This window comes from Euprymna scolopes, chromosome 20 (assembly GCF_053919585.1).
Source record: "Euprymna scolopes isolate OS-2025 chromosome 20, ASM5391958v1, whole genome shotgun sequence".
In the NCBI taxonomy this organism is placed as follows: domain Eukaryota; kingdom Metazoa; phylum Mollusca; class Cephalopoda; order Sepiida; family Sepiolidae; genus Euprymna; species Euprymna scolopes.
The window spans coordinates 89,699,829-89,720,741 of NC_136501.1; the positions used below are offsets into that span (position 1 = coordinate 89,699,829).

The following is a 20,913-nucleotide window of genomic DNA, read 5'->3' on the forward strand; positions in this document are numbered from 1 at the left end:
TGCTCAATACAAAATAGTCTTATAAATAAAATTTATATAAAGATTAAATCAGCCTACACAAAGATTTTTTGTTTTGTTTTTGTTTTCCGTGTTAACCTTGGAAAGAACGTTGTTATTTTGTTAGTCTGGATTTCTATATCTGAAATCTCTTTTGGACAATTTAGTTATTTTCAAAGCAGTCAACTGTGAATGATGTGTGCTGACCACATAAACACAAATTAATTAGTGTAGGATTGTTTAATGTTTATATAAATTTTATATATTTATATCAATTAAACTTACAAAAATAATATTATCTTTATATTAGAACGTATTGAGAGAATAGAAAGCCCAATATACTAGATAGAGCATTGCAAAAACAAAAATAAATTTGATAATGAAAATAAAAATCGAATAAATCACAATATTTATAAATCCATCAAAAATTCAAATAACGATTTATAATTTTTCTTAAAACTTAAAAATTCTTCTTTAAATTTAAAACTTTTTTTTATATTAATGTAGTTGATTCATTTTTTTTTTTATTTTCATCGTCAATCTTAAATAATAGCCATACAAACACATATTTTGTCAACAAGGTTAATGATTTATTTTGAAATAGTTCATCTCGTGACATCGTCATTAACCATGAGTATTGTAAGACAATGCAGACATGCACATTTAAATAGATGGCATATGGAACGTGTATATATTTAGTTTCAAAAGTGACTAGAACCAACGCATTAAGTTATGATAAAAATATTTATAAGAAGATCTGTTCTGGATTTTAGATTTGCTTAATGGACATGATGAGTCAGAAGTAATCGGGCAGTCAATGTACATCATCATAATCATATTAGCTTTAACGTCTGCTTTACATGTTGACATGTGTTGAACAGCTTTAACAAAAAGATTTTCAAACAAACCTATATGTGTCCAGATCTTTATTTAGCCTTCTTTCTCTGAAATTAATCATTATCACCCCTTTCCTGTTTTTCTTGATCTTCCTTGGCCAATTGATCCAGCTACGAAAGATATGAAGCCCAGGCAACAATAGTATGACAAGCAGATGTTTTGTTTCTCATGTGTTGAAAAAGAAAGCTTTGTACAAAATCTCATTTTGAAATTAAAACAAAAAAAAAACTTGGACACATTTTCAGAATGTTTAAAGTGTATGTAGGTCGATGGGCAATTAAATTATTTCTTGTAATTTTTTTTTTAGATTACTTGGCTGTTGACTATACTGCACTTTCATCGTTTATATACTCTTGCAAGATTATAGAAAATAAATAATTTATGGAATGAATATTTTAAATTATTAAGTAAAAGAATATCTTTTTTTTTTAATCTTAAAATTTTGATTTAACAAAATCTTTGATTATCACCAAGTGTTATTTATCATTGATAAGTCCTGATTTATAATTGTTTTTATTCTAATAAAACTGTTATTGTTTAAAGTAAATTTTGATTCATTTAATCATAATTTGAAATGCAAACATTTTTTTCAGATGGATCAATGTGCAGAAGATTACAATTTTCGAATATGTACTTTAGATAGTTATTTCATGTCTTCTGTTTAAGAGTGTCGAAAATAAATAATTGGTGAATATTGTTTACTACTTAAAACTATTAAATCAAGCTTGAACTTGATCAGTACGGTTTGAATTTGCTCATGACATTTTTGATTGTGAAGATAATTTTATAGTTGAAAGATTGTAAAAATGAAATGAATCTCTGGTATTTATTGCTACATGTTTACAAATGCTTAACATCATAAATATTTGCCATACAAATTCTGTAATATTGTTTTAACATAAATGTATACTCGTCTGCATGATGTCGCTTTTAGACTAATATTTTTGTACAAGACAATTCATGCAGCATGAAAATGCTTCCGTAATGCATATTAATAAAATGGTAATCATTACTATTAGTGACATACATTATTTTAAAGGAAATACAGTTGGGAAATTAGTTAAAAAGAAATTATTTTGGTTTATCTATGTATTTATTATCTATGTGCATTAAAAATAAATATTAATACATAATTGATTTAATATTAATATATAATTAAGTTATAAGCCTTTTAAGTTAGCATAATATCGATTCTGAGCAGAGTAGCCATCTTTTTTGTAGCATAAATGTTTAAACAAGATGGCTTCTTTCCTCAAAATCAATATATGCCTGGACTTAAAAGGCTTATAACTTCTATAAAATCAATCAATCAATTAATTTTATTGGCAAAAGAACAGCAAAGTGCTACAAACCTTATAAAAAGATAAAAGATATTGCATTTACGAGGGTCGTTCCAAAAGTAAAGCCTTCTATTTTTTTTACTCAACATGTTAAAGACCTACGAAGACTGAAGTGGTAGCATTAAAAGAAGCAGGATTTTTCTGCTCCAGAATTTATTTTTCTACATGGTCATCACTATTCTCAATGTACTTTTGCCAGGAATTCAGTGACTTCATTTCCGCTTCTGATGCACGTCAATAAGAGATGTTGCTTTCTTAGAGTCTCACATCATCAATATCTGTTACAGAAATAAAACTTTCAGGCCGTGAATGCATAAGTTTATTTATCATAACAACGCAATTTGCAATCCCCTTTGATTCATTCGGGTTGAATAAAAAATAGGAGCCATTACTTTTGGAATATTCCTCATATATACTGTCTGAATGTTTGTCCAAGGTTACTTTATATTTGGATATAGTAAGCATCATTATAACCTCCTCTGGACGGCTGTTCCAGCAATCAGAATGCTACCGTTCTTCTGTTGGTATGAAAGCAATGATGGTACATCTTTTGTGGGTGGCCATGGAGACTGCAACTAGGCGTTAAGGAGAAAAGCTCCTCAAAAGGCAGATTCATATTACGGTTGATGATGATGTATGAATCAGGTCCTCTTGCATCTTTTGTTGCTCAAGTGAGGACAGATATAGTTTTTAAGTTGTTCTATATTAAATATTTATTCTTTCAACACAAATAAGTCACAAATGAGTTTGATGCTTCTTTATTATTACTCACAAGTGAAAATTACACTTTACGTAAACACACGTTGCTGTACTTACATGTCATGCTGGAATAAGTATCCACACCAAAAATTAGAAAAAATGACTGAGTAAAAGATTAATTACAAATAAAACTCAATTTTATTGTAAAATGCAGTTTTATCGTATTACATTGTTCTTTTTTCTTGCTTAAATGGAAGAATGTCTTATCTCCCTGATTTATGAGAACTTCCAGTACTTCTGCTGTTATGAATGGCAGATCAAAAAATATGATAAGACCAATGTTTATTTTTAATAAAAAGTTCTACATGATCTTCTTTTTTTATTATTTCTTGTTGAAGATAATTTTTTCTGCATGACAAATTAGTACATGAAAGTATTTCTACTTGAAATGCGATTTTCAGTTGTGATTAATAGTAAAGAACCACCTTTATTTCCCAATAGTATTTTCTTTAAAATGTCGTTATTAGTGACGATTACCAATAAAACTTTGTAATTCATTTAAAGCAATTCTAATGAAGAATTTTTGTTTGTTGCAGGTAAGGAACCGACAATTCTTAAACATTTGGTTGATATTGAATCTTTTGAAGGAGAACCTGCATATTTTGAATGCCATGTTTCTGGCAATCCAATGCCAGAAGTGAAATGGTATTGCGATGATATGCCTATTAATGAATCTGTATTTGAAGCCATTACATTGGAAGGTGGCATTTGTCGCTTGATCATTCAGGAGACATTTCCTGAAGATGAAGGCGAATACCAATGTATCGCCACAAATGAATATGGTTCAGCAAGCACAGTATGTGCTCTGTATGTCTCAGGTATGTCGTGTCTTGACTTTTCATCATTTTCCAGCAACAATTTTTTTTTAAATATATGAAACAGGTGTTAAAAACGTTAAATATAAATTGACTACAAGTTTGAAAGTTATCCATTACAGAATAAAATTCTGCAATTTGATATTTTAAAATAACAGTTTGAATGCAAAAATGCGGTAAACCCAATTTGCTTAAATTGAGACATTATGCATTAAAAACACAAATATATAAAATCTTTATTTGGACAAAAAGTTTATTTTAATTGAAAGCAAAAATAAGTTATGCCAGTGTCATATCATCTAAAAACATGACTTGGAAGTTTTGAACTGTAATGGTTTTTGTAGTGATAACTTTGCAATTTTTTAAATGGCGTTTATCGCGTTTTATGTTTGAACACTTCAAATTTTGCATGCAGTGTTGTTTTTAGTGTTTTATTGATTCATTTTTAAAAACCTCTCTTAATAATTCTCATCTGTTTTCAGAATGTTTAAATGTTCTTTTTATATGACTTTTCAACCTCAATATTATAATTTTGCCTATCCCAATAACCTTTGACCAATTATATTATAATCCCATTGTTCAAACAATTAATCACAATTTGAAAATCAAAATACTTTGGAGTATTTAAATCAGAAAATTTTTTACCTAATTTCCGATGCCAAAAACGATTCTTTTAATTATTATTTTTTTTAAAACTTAATTTTCTTTTGCTAGTACTAATGATACTATAATAAATATTTATTGATTTTAAACTACCAACAAAACTAAAACTTATAAATCATAATAACGAATTTAGATAAAAATGACACCGGAAATATGGCCTGGTAAAAATAACACGAGCAAAAATGGCACGAGTAGATCAATAGGAAAAATGGCACAAGTAAAAAGTATAGATAAAAATCCCATAATCAGTTTATAAAAATCTTGAACACAAGGAAGGGGAAACATTAAAAAGCTGGTTAAATTAAAAAGAAAATGTTATCTACATTTACCCCAATGCAAACTTTGAGGTACATGAATACATGGCAGAACAGATAATGGTGATTTTTATACTAATAAAGCACCATTTATCAAGGCCATTTATCAAGGCCCAAAATCCATTTAAGCATAAGGGTTAATAGAGTGTTAGCTGAATGATAAACAACACTATGAGAAGATTAGATAACGATGGCTGGAAATGGTAGAATCTGATTACTTAAAGATGACAGATTGGCAAGTGTTTGTTAACATTTGACTTTAAAACGGCTATGTTGGAATCAGCAGGGAAGCAGTCTCATGGTATTGTTCGACAGAGTGGAAGTTAATATTGGACTTGAATAAGAGTGTTAAGTAACAATCAGTTCTAAGTGACAGTCTCTTCTGGAGGTTGAAAGTTCAATCCTTATTACAAGCACTACTAACTAAAAGTAGAATTAAAATTATTTTAGACTTCCATCTGTTTATGGATAATAAAGTAACAATTTATTCGATCGATTAAGTGAAGATTTCAGTTTGAAATTTTGTAGTAATTTCTGATTTCAACATAAATATTCTCTAACTTGACAAGAAACATCTAAAATAAGGACAGCAGTCCTAATAATCAATCCTTATTTAAAAAATTTCAAAACTTAATACAACTATTTTAAAAATTTGTACCAACATGCAGAAATTTAAATGTAACGTCAATAAGCGTTTTGTTGCCTAACTCGTCACTTAGGTTGCTCCCAACCCCTATAAATCTGGTCCCCAAAACAACAACCCCACATACTTCACTGGCATATATATATATATATATATATATATACTTTTTTGGAATGGACAAAGTAAACAAAATATTTAGGACACCCCCAAAAACTTAATCATCAGTCTGTATTGTTTCCTTTTAATTTAAATCAATAAATATATTTCAAGTGCATTAGAAAACAATATTAACGTTTGGATTGGTTTTTTGTAATTGTTAAAAAAAAAATTGCAGAAAAATATACAAATAAACAATGCTAAATAACCATTTTCAAGAATTTTTTCATAATAATATTTTTACTTGCCTTCCTAGGAGGGAAGAATTATACATAAGGTCGGTTTCTAATGTGGGGAAATCCAGCTCCCTCTAAAATGCAGCACTCTTGATTGTTATAAATATAAATATGTCTCAGTCCAAAAGGATTTCTCTTTCACTGACCGACGACTGAAAAGATGTTGTACAGTATCAAAACAGATACTACACTTTGCCCCCAAGTGTTAGAAGGTGTACGTTTATTTTTCTTTAGTAATATGCTATGTCACAGCTCAATCTTGTTATGCCAGCAATTAAATACTCCATTATATGATTATCATTTAATTGGTCAATGGTTACATTTGCTTTGTTTGACACAAAATTTTAAGACTTGATAATTAGGTCTTTGAATCCACAGATGTTTATTTCATATTTTTCTTTAAATTTTGTGATCTGAAAAATCATGTTTCGTTATTTTCAAAGATTTATATACATTATAAATGTATACATATATGTTATAAATGTTTTTATACATTCCTTTACATAATCAAGAAATATTATTTAATTTTCTAAATGAATTTATTATTGATAAAATACAATCTAATATCTATTACACCGAGTTTAATTACAATGAATATCTGTTTTTGTTTAAGGCTAATAGTATTATTATTACATGAATTTTTTTCATGTAAATATATCTGTTTTTTTTTTCATAATTATTAGTCAAAGTATTAACATCAATGAAATTACTTTATGCAGATGTAAATAAATAGTTCCAGAAAAAGATTTGAAAAAGATTATTTTATTTGCTTTATAAAACTTTTACTTGAATTAGAATTAACGATTTGAATTTTAAATGTGTTTAATGTTTATTTTCTTTATTATTTCTTTCAAAAATATGTGCTATGCATGTAAAAACTTACTAAGTCATAATAGTAATTAATAAATAAGTCTTTTTAATTCACAGATATTTATTTTATATTTTTCTTAAAATTAGTTTTCGATCAGAAATTCACTATTTTCAAATATTGTATATATTCAATATGAATACAAATGTTTTATTTCTTATTAAATTGATTCATATAATAAATAAACATTTCTTTTTATTTGTCTAAATTGATTTGTTATTGATAAAATTTAATCTGACACCTATTAAAGCAAGGGTTATTAAAATGAATATTTTTAAGGGCTGATAATAGTAACATTATTATTAAATAAATTTTTAATGAAAATATCATATATGCTTTTATTTCATAATTATCAGTATTTAAATAAAATAGTTTTATGTAAATTAATATTTAAAAGAAGTTAGAAAATGTTATTTTCTTTATTTTCTGAAAATACTTCTTGAATTAGAATTAACGGTTTTAATTTACAATAAAAGTAATGTTTACTTTTGGTTGTATCAGTTCTATTTAAAACCATATCTGCTGTGAACGGTAAAAGCAATAATAGTAATTAATTTGTATTTCCAGTAATGCATTGTGTATATGTATATGTATACATATATTTTCCTATGCTGGTATATTTATTCTTGATGGGATATAAATTGAAAATTAATGGATTCCACATGTTCTTATTTGTTATTTTTGCTACCAAATATTTGATTTGTAATAGATCAATTGCCGATTGATGATGCTGATGATGCCATCTGCGAATATAAAGAAACTGGAGAATCGAAAGAAGAAAAAGCTGAAGAAGTTTTTGCGCAACAACCTGTCTCCCGTGAGGAAAGCCAAACCAATTTGTTCTCAGCTGATATTGAAACACTCCCTATTTCGGAGCAAGAAATAATTCTTGACCAATCTTCATCTGGTGCTGCTGTCGTAAAACCCATTTCAACAGTTATAGAATCAAAGCAAATAAATGTACATGAAGAAAAGCCACTCATTGCTAAAGTCGAAGAAAGATATCCTGACACAATTGAAGATGAAAGTGAAGATGAACTATTTGAAGAGATTCCAGAGAGTGTCAAAACAGTTAGCATCCAAGAAACTATGCAAATTGAAGTTACTTCAGAAAGAACAGAATCAGATGTAAAAGAAGAAGAAGAATCATTGTCAGAAGAAGAATTCTATGAAGTTTCATCTACTGAAGTTGAACAAACCAAGTTTGAAAAAGTAAAACCTAAAGATAGCAAAATTGATATAACTGTTACATCAAAATCACTTGTTGCTGAAGGCACTACACCAGTTATTGAAGAAATAACAGAACATATTACAGAAGAATGTGAAGTCAAACCTCAAACTGAAGAAGTACTCATATCAGAGATGGAACAGATTGTTGTACCTAGAGCAGTGGAATCTTTTGTTCCTGAAGGAGAAGAAGTCAGAAAAGAGATGTCAGTCATCACGCTGAAATCTGACAAGGAATTAAAACCAGAAATCTCAGAAGTAATGCCTGAAGTTGTAAAAGACATATCTGCTATTTCTGTATTAACCATTGCTACTGAAAGCAAAGATACTACCGCTATTGAAAAAGTCACAGATGTAATTCCAGAGACTGAAGTAAAACCAAAAGATCATGATGTCATAACCACTGAAAAGTTACAAATCACAGTTAGTAGTAGTTCACCTAGTGTCTCCAAAGAAGAGGTGGAACAAATAACGGAATCTACAACTCTAGAAGTAATGCCACTCAAAGAAACGGTTCCACAATCAGAAGAAGTACACATTCAGTTATCTAATATATCTATTGCTCCTACGAAGGAGTCTTCAGTTGTTATTAGTGACGAAATAAAAACTGTGGAGCAAGTGTCAGTCGTTGCTGAAACTGAGGTTCCACAAGTTTCTGAATTTGTTATTCCTGTTGTTGAGCCAGCTAAGATTATATCAGAGATTACAACTGATGTTAAAGAAAGTGAAGAAGTTGTTTTTGATGAAAAGGTAAAAGATGTTCCTTCACAAATTACAATCGATATTGAATCAAAGAAAATAAGTCCAGAAAAACAGAAACCATTAATCAGTAAGGTAGAGGAAACTTTCATACATGAAGATGAAGAAAAAGATTCTGGTGATGAAGTATTTGATGTACCTTCTGAGAGTGTGGAAAATGTTTCTGTGCAACAGATTAAGTCTGGAGACATTCAGCTCTCTATCAAATCTGCTATGGTTGCAATGATAGATGAAGCTAAAGAGATACAAGAAAAGGATGAAGTTTCAGCATTAACACCTGCAAAGGAAGTAACTGTCGGTCAAGAAAAGGTTATTTCTGTAATTGCTAGTGAAAAGACAACAGACACTGATGCTATGCAAACTGTAGTTTCAGTTAAAAAGGGTTCTTTGTCAGAAGAAGAATTCTATGAAGTTTCATCTACTGAAGTTGAACAAACCAAGTTTGAAAAAGTAAAACCTAAAGATAGCAAAATTGATATAACTGTTACATCAAAGTCACTTGTTGCTGAAGGCACTTCACCTGTTATCGAAAAAATAACAGAACATATTACAGAAGAATGTGAAGTCAAACCTCAAACTGAAGAAGTACTCATATCAGAGATGGAACAGATTGTTGTACCTAGAGCAGTGGAATCTTTTGTTCCTGAAGGAGAAGAAGTCAGAAAAGAGATGTCAGTCATCACGCTGAAATCTGACAAGGAATTAAAACCAGAAATCTCAGAAGTAATGCCTGAAGTTGTAAAAGACGTATCTGCTATTTCTGTATTAACCATTGCTACTGAAAGCAAAGATACTACGGCTATTGAAAAAGTCACAGATGTAATTCCAGAGACTGAAGTAAAACCAAAAGATCATGATGTCATAACCACTGAAAAGTTACAAATCACAGTTAGTAGTAGTTCACCTAGTGTCTCCAAAGAAGAGGTGGAACAAATAACGGAATCTACAACTCTAGAAGTAATGCCACTCAAAGAAACGGTTCCACAATCAGAAGAAGTACACATTCAGTTATCTAATATATCTATTGCTCCTACGAAGGAGTCTTCAGTTGTTATTAGTGACGAAATAAAAACTGTGGAGCAAGTGTCAGTCGTTGCTGAAACTGAGGTTCCACAAGTTTCTGAATTTGTTATTCCTGTTGTTGAGCCAGCTAAGATTATATCAGAGATTACAACTGATGTTAAAGAAAGTGAAGAAGTTGTTTTTGATGAAAAGGTAAAAGATGTTCCTTCACAAATTACAATCGATATTGAATCAAAGAAAATAAGTCCAGAAAAACAGAAACCATTAATCAGTAAGGTAGAGGAAACTTTCATCCATGAAGATGAAGAAAAAGATTCTGGTGATGAAGTATTTGATGTACCTTCTGAGAGTGTGGAAAATGTTTCTGTGCAACAGATTCAGTCTGGAGACATTCAGCTCTCCATCAAATCTGCTATGGAAACTGCTGTTCCTAGTAAACAGGATTCTTTCTCAGATGAAGAATTCTTTGAAGTTTCATCTACTGAAGTTGAACAGACCAAGTTTGAAAAAGTAAAACCTGAAGATAGCAAAATTGATATAACTGTTACATCAAAATCACTTGTTGCTGAAGGCACTACACCTGTTATTGAAGAAAAAACAGAACATATTACAGAAGAATATGAAGTCAAACCTCAAACTGGAGAAGTACTCATATCAGAGATGGAACAGATTGTTGTACCTAGAGCAGTGGAATCTTTTGTTCCTGAAGGAGAAGAAGTCAGAAAAGAGATGTCAGTCATCACGCTGAAATCTGACAAGGAATTAAAACCAGAAATCTCAGACGTAATGCCTGAAGTTATAAAAGACGTATCTGCTATTTCTGTATTAACCATTGCTACTGAAAGCAAAGATACTACGGCTATTGAAAAAGTCACAGATGTAATTCCAGAGACTGAAGTAAAACCAAAAGATCATGATGTCATAACCACTGAAAAGTTACAAATCACAGTTAGTAGTAGCTCGCCTAGTGTCTCCAAAGAAGAGGTGGAACAAATAACGGAATCTACAACTCTAGAAGTAATGCCACTCAAAGAAACAGTTCCACAATCAGAAGAAGTACACATTCAGTTATCTAATATATCTATTGCTCCTACGAAGGAGTCTTCAGTTGTTATAAGTGACGAAATAAAAACCGTGGAGCAAGTGTCAGTCGTTGCTGAAACTGAGGTTCCACAAGTTTCTGAATTTGTTATTCCTGTTGTTGAGCCAGCTAAGATTATATCAGAGATTACAACTGATGTTAAAGAAAGTGAAGAAGTTGTTTTTGATGAAAAGGTAAAAGATGTTCCTTCACAAATTACAATCGATATTGAATCAAAGAAAATAAGTCCAGAAAAACAGAAACCATTAATCAGTAAGGTAAAGGAAACTTTCATCCATGAAGATGAAGAAAAAGATTCTGGTGATGAAGTATTTGATGTACCTTCTGAGAGTGTGGAAAATGTTTCTGTGCAACAGATTAAGTCTGGAGACATTCAGCTCTCTATCAAATCTGCTATGGTTGCAATGATAGATGAAGCTAAAGAGATACAAGAAAAGGATGAAGTTTCAGCATTAACACCTGCAAAGGAAGTAACTGTCGGTCAAGAAAAGGTTATTTCTGTAATTGCTAGTGAAAAGACAACAGACACTGATGCTATGCAAACTGTAGTTTCAGTTAAAAAGGGTTCTTTGTCAGAAGAAGAATTCTATGAAGTTTCATCTACTGAAGTTGAACAAACCAAGTTTGAAAAAGTAAAACCTAAAGATAGCAAAATTGATATAACTGTTACATCAAAATCACTTGTTGCTGAAGGCACTTCACCTGTTATCGAAGAAATAACAGAACATATTACAGAAGAATGTGAAGTCAAACCTCAAACTGAAGAAGTACTCATATCAGAGATGGAACAGATTGTTGTACCTAGAGCAGTGGAATCTTTTGTTCCTGGAGAAGAAGAAGTCAGAAAAGAGATGTCAGTCATCACGCTGAAATCTGACAAGGAATTAAAACCAGAAATCTCAGAAGTAATGCCTGAAGTTGTAAAAGACGTATCTGCTATTTCTGTATTAACCATTGCTACTGAAAGCAAAGATACTACCGCTATTGAAAAAGTCACAGATGTAATTCCAGAGACTGAAGTAAAACCAAAAGATCATGATGTCATAACCACTGAAAAGTTACAAATCACAGTTAGTAGTAGTTCACCTAGTGTCTCCAAAGAAGAGGTGGAACAAATAACGGAATCTACAACTCTAGAAGTAATGCCACTCAAAGAAACGGTTCCACAATCAGAAGAAGTACACATTCAGTTATCTAATATATCTATTGCTCCTACGAAGGAGTCTTCAGTTGTTATTAGTGACGAAATAAAAACTGTGGAGCAAGTGTCAGTCGTTGCTGAAACTGAGGTTCCACAAGTTTCTGAATTTGTTATTCCTGTTGTTGAGCCAGCTAAGATTATATCAGAGATTACAACTGATGTTAAAGAAAGTGAAGAAGTTGTTTTTGATGAAACGGTAAAAGATGTTCCTTCACAAATTACAATCAATATTGAATCAAAGAAAATAAGTCCAGAAAAACAGAAACCATTAATCAGTAAGGTAGAGGAAACTTTCATCCATGAAGATGAAGAAAAAGATTCTGGTGATGAAGTATTTGATGTACCTTCTGAGAGTGTGGAAAATGTTTCTGTGCAACAGATTCAGTCTGGAGACATTCAGCTCTCCATCAAATCTGCTATGGAAACTGCAGTTCCTAGTAAACAGGATTCTTTCTCGGATGAAGAATTCTTTGAAGTTTCATCTACTGAAGTTGAACAAACCAAGTTTGAAAAGGTAAAACCTGAAGAAAGCAAAATTGATATAACTGTTACATCAAAGTCACTTGTTGCTGAAGGCACTTCACCTGTTATCGAAGAAATAACAGAACATATTACAGAAGAATGTGAAGTCAAACCTCAAACTGAAGAAGTACTCATATCAGAGATGGAACAGATTGTTGTACCTAGAGCAGTGGAATCTTTTGTTCCTGAAGGAGAAGTCAGAAAAGAGATGTCAGTCATCACGCTGAAATCTGACAAGGAATTAAAACCAGAAATCTCAGACGTAATGCCTGAAGTTGTAAAAGACGTATCTGCTATTTCTGTATTAACCATTGCTACTGAAAGCAAAGATACTACGGCTATTGAAAAAGTCACAGATGTAATTCCAGAGACTGAAGTAAAACCAAAAGATCATGATGTCATAACCACTGAAAAGTTACAAATCACAGTTAGTAGTAGTTCACCTAGTGTCTCCAAAGAAGAGGTGGAACAAATAACGGAATCTACAACTCTAGAAGTAATGCCACTCAAAGAAACAGTTCCACAATCAGAAGAAGTACACATTCAGTTATCTAATATATCTATTGCTCCTACGAAGGAGTCTTCAGTTGTTATTAGTGACGAAATAAAAACTGTGGAGCAAGTGTCAGTCGTTGCTGAAACTGAGGTTCCACAAGTTTCTGAATTTGTTATTCCTGTTGTTGAGCCAGCTAAGATTATATCAGAGATTACAACTGATGTTAAAGAAAGTGAAGAAGTTGTTTTTGATGAAAAGGTAAAAGATGTTCCTTCACAAATTACAATCGATATTGAATCAAAGAAAATAAGTCCAGAAAAACAGAAACCATTAATCAGTAAGGTAGAGGAAACTTTCATCCATGAAGATGAAGAAAAAGATTCTGGTGATGAAGTATTTGATGTACCTTCTGAGAGTGTGGAAAATGTTTCTGTGCAACAGATTCAGTCTGGAGACATTCAGCTATCCATCAAATCTGCTATGGAAACTGCTGTTCCTAGTAAACAGGATTCTTTCTTGGATGAAGAATTCTTTGAAGTTTCATCTACTGAAGTTGAACAAACCAAGTTTGAAAAAGTAAAACCTGAAGATAGCAAAATTGATATAACTGTTACATCAAAATCACTTGTTGCTGAAGGCACTTCGCCTGTTATCGAAGAAATAACAGAACATATTACAGAAGAATGTGAAGTCAGGCCCCAGACTGAGGATGTCTTGATATCGGAGATGGACCAAATTGTGGTACCTAGCAAAATGGAAACTTTTGTTCCTGAAGGAGAAGAGATGAGGAAAGAAATTTCTCTCACAATAAAGTCTGCTGAAGAATTTAAACCGCAGTTTTCACAAGTGATGCCTGAAGTTGTAAAAGACATATCTGCTATTTCTGTATTGACAATTTCTACTGAAAGCAAAGATACTACGGCTATCGAAAAAGTCACAGACGTAATTCCAGTGATTGAAGGAAAAACCAAAGCTGATGAGTTTGAAGTCCGACCACAAACTGAAGAAGTCTTGATATCAGAAATGGAACAAATCATTTTACCTAGTGCAGCGGAATGCCCTGTTAGTGAAAGCAAAGAGAAACTTGTTCCTGCTTCTTTGGAATATGATTCTAAAGAAGTTTTGCTTGAACCATTTAGAGTCGATATCATATCTGAGATAGGTGATAAATCTGATATCTTTTCTGCACAAGAATCAGTTATTCCTGTGGATGTGAAACTTCTTGTAACTGAAGAAAGCGAAATATCTCTGATTGAAGAACAGTTACCATCTCCAAAAGAAGGCAGCATTGAAGATCTTTCTTTCTCTGATCAATCTTTAAGTCTATCTCCTTGTGAATCTGATTTGCCAGCTGACAAAGCTCTCGTGAAAGACATTGAAGTAAGCCAAACATCACTCGCAGAGAAAGTTCTTGATGAAAAAGCAGTGGAATTTGAAAAATTCTCTCCATCTATTAGTACTCCTGTCGTAACAGATGTCGGTACTGATGAGTTAATTATAGAAACAGAAGATTCTAGAGAAACACTTATTGATTCTTCTTCAGATATTTCATCTGAAGACATCGTTGGCATTCAGGATATTTCCACGGAAATTGCAACTTCTGGTGACGTCATATCTGAACATGATAAAGTTACAGTATCTCAGCTTGTAATTCACGATGGACCACAAGAAGTGCCTGAACAAAAGTTATCTGAAGAGATCGAAGATGAGTCCATATGTGAGTCCTATGATTTAGGAATTTCTGCTCTTGAACAAGAAACTCAACCTAGTGTTGATGATATTGTGATTGAGCACACCAGTACGATGAAAATTACACAAGAATCTGATATAATTGAAAAACATTCTGAAGAATTATCTGAGAAGATGTCTTTGGCAGAAGCTAATAAATCTGTAAAAGAAATAGCTATAGCTGATATTCCAGTTGATGAATCAAAACCTGAACTAGTCGTACAAATAACTCCTAAAATAAAAGAAGAAGTAACCGCATTGATTCCTAAGGTACCTGTTGAACATCCAGAGTCTGAAATGCAGCTAACTCTTGATGTAGTTAAACCATCTGAAGATACACAAATAGTCGAAAACATCGAACAATTGGATAGTTCGGTAGAGATTACATTCGAAGACGACACAGCAGCATCACCTGAAGTCATTGAGTCAACAATTATTCTCGCTGACAAAAAGGATAAACCGAAGAAAAAGGGAGTGGTATTTGCTGAGACTGTGGTTTTTGAAGAAGTAGGTGAGAGTCTAGATACGATTCAACCAACTGTATCATGCGCAGGAGACCTCTTTGTTGAATCAAAAGAGAAGCTTGCTGGACCGAAGGACGTTCAGTTATTGAAAGAAGACGATTTAGGTATTTGGAAGGGCGATATGTCGGCTAAATGTATGCTAATGCACTTGCTGCTAGTGCTGCTGTTGCTGCTGCTTGAATGTATTCAAAGCGTCACTTCTATGTAGTGTAAACAATATGTATGTATGTATGCCTTGACAGCATGTTGTAAAGTGTCTCGTCGTCAGAAATGTCCCGAAATGTATTCAACTATTGTACCTGTTATTTTCATGTTTTTTTCAGCCAGACTGCCTTAGTCGTAGTGTTATATTTATATGTACTTGTTTCAGTCGGGGTACTTTGTCTTTTGAATTTCATCCAAATGCTTTACGTGTATAAATGTATAGTTGCATGATGCGCTAATTGTAGGTATACTCATAGATATTAGTACGCTTGTAATCAAGTATGAAGAGAAACAGGAGATACTTCAGATTTGAAATCTTATAATAATAATCATAATTATATATATAATTATATTTGCATGATAATTGTAGGTATACTCATAGATATCAGTACGCTTGTAATCAAGTATGAAGAGAAGCAGGAGATACAACTTCAGATTTGAAATCTTATAAAAATCAACTATTTACTAATTCATTTATATTTATTCAAATCTAGTCAGTATGAAATATATAACATCATAAATCACTGAAAAACGATGCATTTTTATTAGTATTTTTCGACATTGTTTCATTTTCTTATATCGATGCATGAAAAAACAAAGAATGCGATTTAGTTGTTGCAAAACTTTTATGAATTAAAATTATTTTGGAATCAAAATTTATTTTTGACATATTTTAATAATTTTATAATCTTTACAAGTCATAAATAAAATGAGTAGATAAAATTTAGATAAGTTGAGATTATGAATTTACAAAAATTCATAATAAAAAAAGGGAAACCGCAATAGATGAATATCAGATTTAAACCTTATTGAATCTTTATACGATATTACAAAATCCTGATTAACCAAAGGTTGCATTTGAATAATAGATATTTTTTAAATGTTAATCGCTCCAAACAAGGCATGAAACCACTTGATGTAAGGAGCTAAAACATACTACTTAAAGGTAAAAAAAACTAAGCAACAATATATGTTAGATGGATTCTGACTAAGAATATAGCAATTCTTTCCTCTTTATCAAAAACATCGCTAATGGAATGTGAAGAAATATATCGAAAATGCATGTGAAATATACACGATTGCACGTACACACACACACACATGAAAAAAAAAAAATAGAAAGAAAAAACAAAAGCTAAAAGTGGCATCTTATTGATTTTTACTTTTATGTTTCAAAAACTGTTTCAATAAAGAAAGTTATAAAAAAGTAGTCTGTGTAAGATTTTCAAAATTTTCATTACAGACTACTTTTACAAACTTTTCTTGAAAAGGCTTTCATAACATGATGGTAAAACCTTGAAATGCTACTTTGAGATTTTGATCTTTCTATTTCACTTTCGTCCTTTCGAATTTATTTAATCTTTATAATTTAATATATATGTCAGAAGAAAATCAGAATCCGGTTTGAATATTTGCAAATCTATTGAGGATATTTTGAACATTAATTTTATTATATACATACATACATACATATACATATATATATATATATATATATATATATATGTATATGTATATATATATACATATATAATTTCGACGGTGGCAACTGTCTGTCTTGGGAGATGATGGTGTAGCTTTGTTGTCTATCTGCACTGCCGAGAATAGCTATACAGTCCAAGAGAGTGGCAGTCCCTGTCACCCTTGGTGGAGATGGCTGCTGGGATTGCTGATGTTGCTACTTTCCTCGGACTCTGTCACTGCAATTGATTCCTCACACACAACTTTTGTATCAAACATGCCCTGTCGTACTGCCAGTCACCAAACAGTGTGATTGTCAGCCAGGCTTTAACATGCACAGAGGGTGATGTCGCACTACTTCATGTCCCTCTTGCAAACATCTAAGAAGCATAGTTTGGGGTACCCTGCATTTCTTCTGCCCTTAGCCAGCTCACTGAAGAGAAGCACTTTAGGGATGTGTTCTGCAGCCATCCTCTTGACATGACAGGTTGGGATATATATATATATATATATATATATATATATATATATATATATGAAATGACAACAATAGACATATATCGAGACCTTGATAGGGATATGGCATGAGATAGTGAGAAAACACAAGAGAGATATGCACACAAATTGGAGAGAAAAGAGGAAATAATATTTAATAATATGTTCTAGAAATCCATATCGATGCATATATTGAAAATAAAACTTAGTAACATGATATAACATTTCAGGATAAGTAAGTGAAAATCAGACCTTACTACCAGGTTTTATTTTCAGTGTATGCATGGAAAACATATATCATTCATGTAAAATTCGTACCTTTAGCTGAATATATAATTTTATTACTAAAAAAATATTTGTAAAAAACAAAGACAGCAACAAACCCCCCAAAAAAACTGCATATTTAAAACAAAAGAAGAGAAAAAAAATCCAAATAAATACACTATCAGGCAACACCAGCTCGAGACATTGAGTTTTAAAAAATGAAATAAATTGAATAATAAAATTTTCATTAATTACCCGTGGAATTTTCACAGGGTGCACTGCTAAAAAATTATATTTATTAATTTTGATTCTGCTGTTTATTTTATTTGTAAGTCAAATGTGTTGAAAGTGGTTGTTCTGTTATTCCAATTATTTGTAATATATATTTAATAATGTTTGCCATTGTCCTCCGTCTACAGCAATTGTCATATTTATGTCAATTCCAACATGTTTTTTTGAATTGGCTTTCAATGTATTGAAAATATTGTAAATTGTATTATTCTCCCCTGCCCCTTAATAAATTCATTAGTTAATCTCTCTGTAGCTAGGCACAAGGATTGTTTCATGCCTTATCCTCTCCATTGTTACTGTTGGTTCATTTATCTGTGATTAAAATTGTATTGAGAGAAAGAATAACAAGGAACAGTAAAAGATTTTAATCACAAACAAATACAAACAGTGAGAAGGATAGGTAATTAAACAATCCTAGCAGAAGAGAGATAGACTGATGAGTTTATTCAAAGGGAGGTAATAATCTGATTTACAAAATGCTTTTCACTGTTTAGTAACTACACTTGTTGTTTTCAGATCCCATCACAGTTTGCAATAACAAAGAAATGTGTATTCATGAGTTTAAATATTTCGATTATGCAGTGTTTATGTTCAGATGTATCTATGTATTTTGGTTGATATAATCATCATCTCCTGTTGCACTTTCCCCACTTATTTCAAATGTTGAGCATAGTACCCTTCTGGGATTTTCAAATCAACCAAGATGCAAAATATAGCTTGTATATATATAGTGTAAATAAAACATTCAATTGTAAACTTATCAATTATTTATTGATATCTACAGCAAACATGCAGACCTGACAGAAATAAATAAACACTCCTATTATAATTAACCAGAATATCCAGAATATAGAATATTATAATTAACCAGAATATCCAGAATATAGAATATTATAATTAACCAGAATACCAGGAAGGGTTCAATTAATCCACTAAATGTCCCCTTAAAAAATTAAAATCAAGATATAAAGATACTAAACTTTATATCTAGAATCTTTATTCTAATTTTGATCAACATCCCTTACACGATTTTGGTTCTAGAAAATGACAAAAATTTAAGGCTTAAGCTTAAGGTATCTTAAGAAGAAATTGGCATTCAGGAAATCTTGCTCAATTGATGTTTAATACCTATGAATCAAATTCAATGAAACTTTGATATATTTGAATTTTCAAATGTGTCTTTTTGTCTATATTACCCCCCCCAAAAAAAAAACTGTTAAAATATTGTAAAGAAACTGAAATTTGGAGAATACTTATTAATTGATGTCTAATACCTAGTGTTAAAATTTCACAAAAATTAGAGGTATCTGACATTTTATGAAAGGGCTTCCACCCCTACCAATTCTAATGCTTCTTTGGCCGTGCCATACTTATATGGTGATATATGATAACATATTGGTACCTGAAACATGTCAATTAGTATAAAATATTGGTGTTTAAAATTTTTATCGCTATTGTGTATGTCTCTGAGTGCTGGTCATCAATGAAGGAAGCAGAAAAGGCTTAAAGAGACAAAGATATTGCATTGGACTTCCGGTCTGGCTAGACTCTACCATTTCTAAAATTATAATAAGGGAAAATCGCCTGTGCTGGTATGGATATGTAAGGCACATAAATGAAAGCACTATTGTGAAAAGCAGAAATGTGAGGGTACTGCCAAAACAAATCTTTGACCATGTGTGGTAGAAGGAATGTAAACCTTGCTTTGTTTGATAAATACAAAAAAAGGCAATCAATTTCTATTATTTAGATTATCAGTGTCAGTTTTTGTAATTTCAAGTACAGTTTTTTTTTATTGATGACATCACCCTCCTTGCAAATTGACTGCCAACAAGAGCCATCTAGCTATAGACACTCTAAACAGTCAATCTGTAACGGTGGATAACTCAATTGATAACTTGCCATCTCAATTAACAATTCATTGATCTTTTGGCTAGGGACAAAGTGTACTATCTGTTTTGATGCTACACTTTGTCTATTCTGTCCTCAGTCAAGGAAACGGAAGTCCTTCTAGATTGAGGCAATTTTAATTTTTTGTTCCAATTCAGAGTACTCTTTTTGAGGAGTTGAATTTTCCCCACATTAAAAACAGCCTTGTGTCTAACTTTGCCCTCGTGGGGAGGCAAGTAAATACGAACAATTTGAACTACTGTTCTCATCTTGGACATTATTTTCACACAATAATCTGAACAATCAAAATTATCAATTTTTATCTAAAAACTTCCAAAACATAATTATGACACTCAATGTTTCAAACTTTAATGATGTATGAATTATTTTTGTGAGGTGTTTATCTGCTTTTGTCATGTCTGTGTACATTTAAAATTAATAATATTCTATTTTGAAATATTAGTTGGTTATTTTCATAAGTAGTTGTATTAGCTAATTTGTAAAAGACTTAGATTGAAATCGTTTCATAGCCAAAGATGAAATATGTAAGCAATTGAAAACTAGCTGTTGTCATTACAGTAAAAAAATTCATTTTAAAATGAATTGTTCCTAAATCAAATTCTGTCATCCCATCTACTTAAGCAGTTTTTCACAATTATTTTTCACATTCATTTGAATTTGATGTAATTTTAACACAGATTCAATCGTTATAATTTTAAATAAAATAAAAAACAGTGATATTTATTATATTTATTAATAAAAAATATTTACCTAACAATTAGTTTACAGTAAGAAAGAGACTTATTTTATTTATATAAATATGTATTTCAAAAATATTTAAATTATTGCAATAAATAAAATAAAAGATTAAAACATTATTTAACTAACATTTATTTTCACAGAAAAAGACATTTTATTAAGCTTACATTATTATAAGAAAAATATTATCATTTATATGAATAAATTAAGCTTACATTATTACAAGAAACTTACATTATTACAGAAGAAGCTTATATTATTACAATAAAAATATTACCA

The 20,913-nt window shown here is 31.1% G+C and overlaps 1 protein-coding gene across 12 annotated transcripts in view; it reads left to right on the plus strand.

Moving 5' to 3' along the window:
- LOC145241637 (titin-like) overlaps positions 1–20,913 on the plus strand; it is a 698,616-nt gene that overhangs the window by 289,704 nt on the left and 387,999 nt on the right. For all 12 annotated transcript variants that reach the window (XM_080104717.1, XM_080104725.1, XM_080104729.1 and 9 more), the window contains one exon: positions 7,398–15,374. In XM_080104717.1, the coding sequence (XP_079960843.1) occupies positions 7,398–15,374 (7,977 nt within the window). The remainder of the gene's footprint in view (positions 1–7,397; positions 15,375–20,913) is intronic.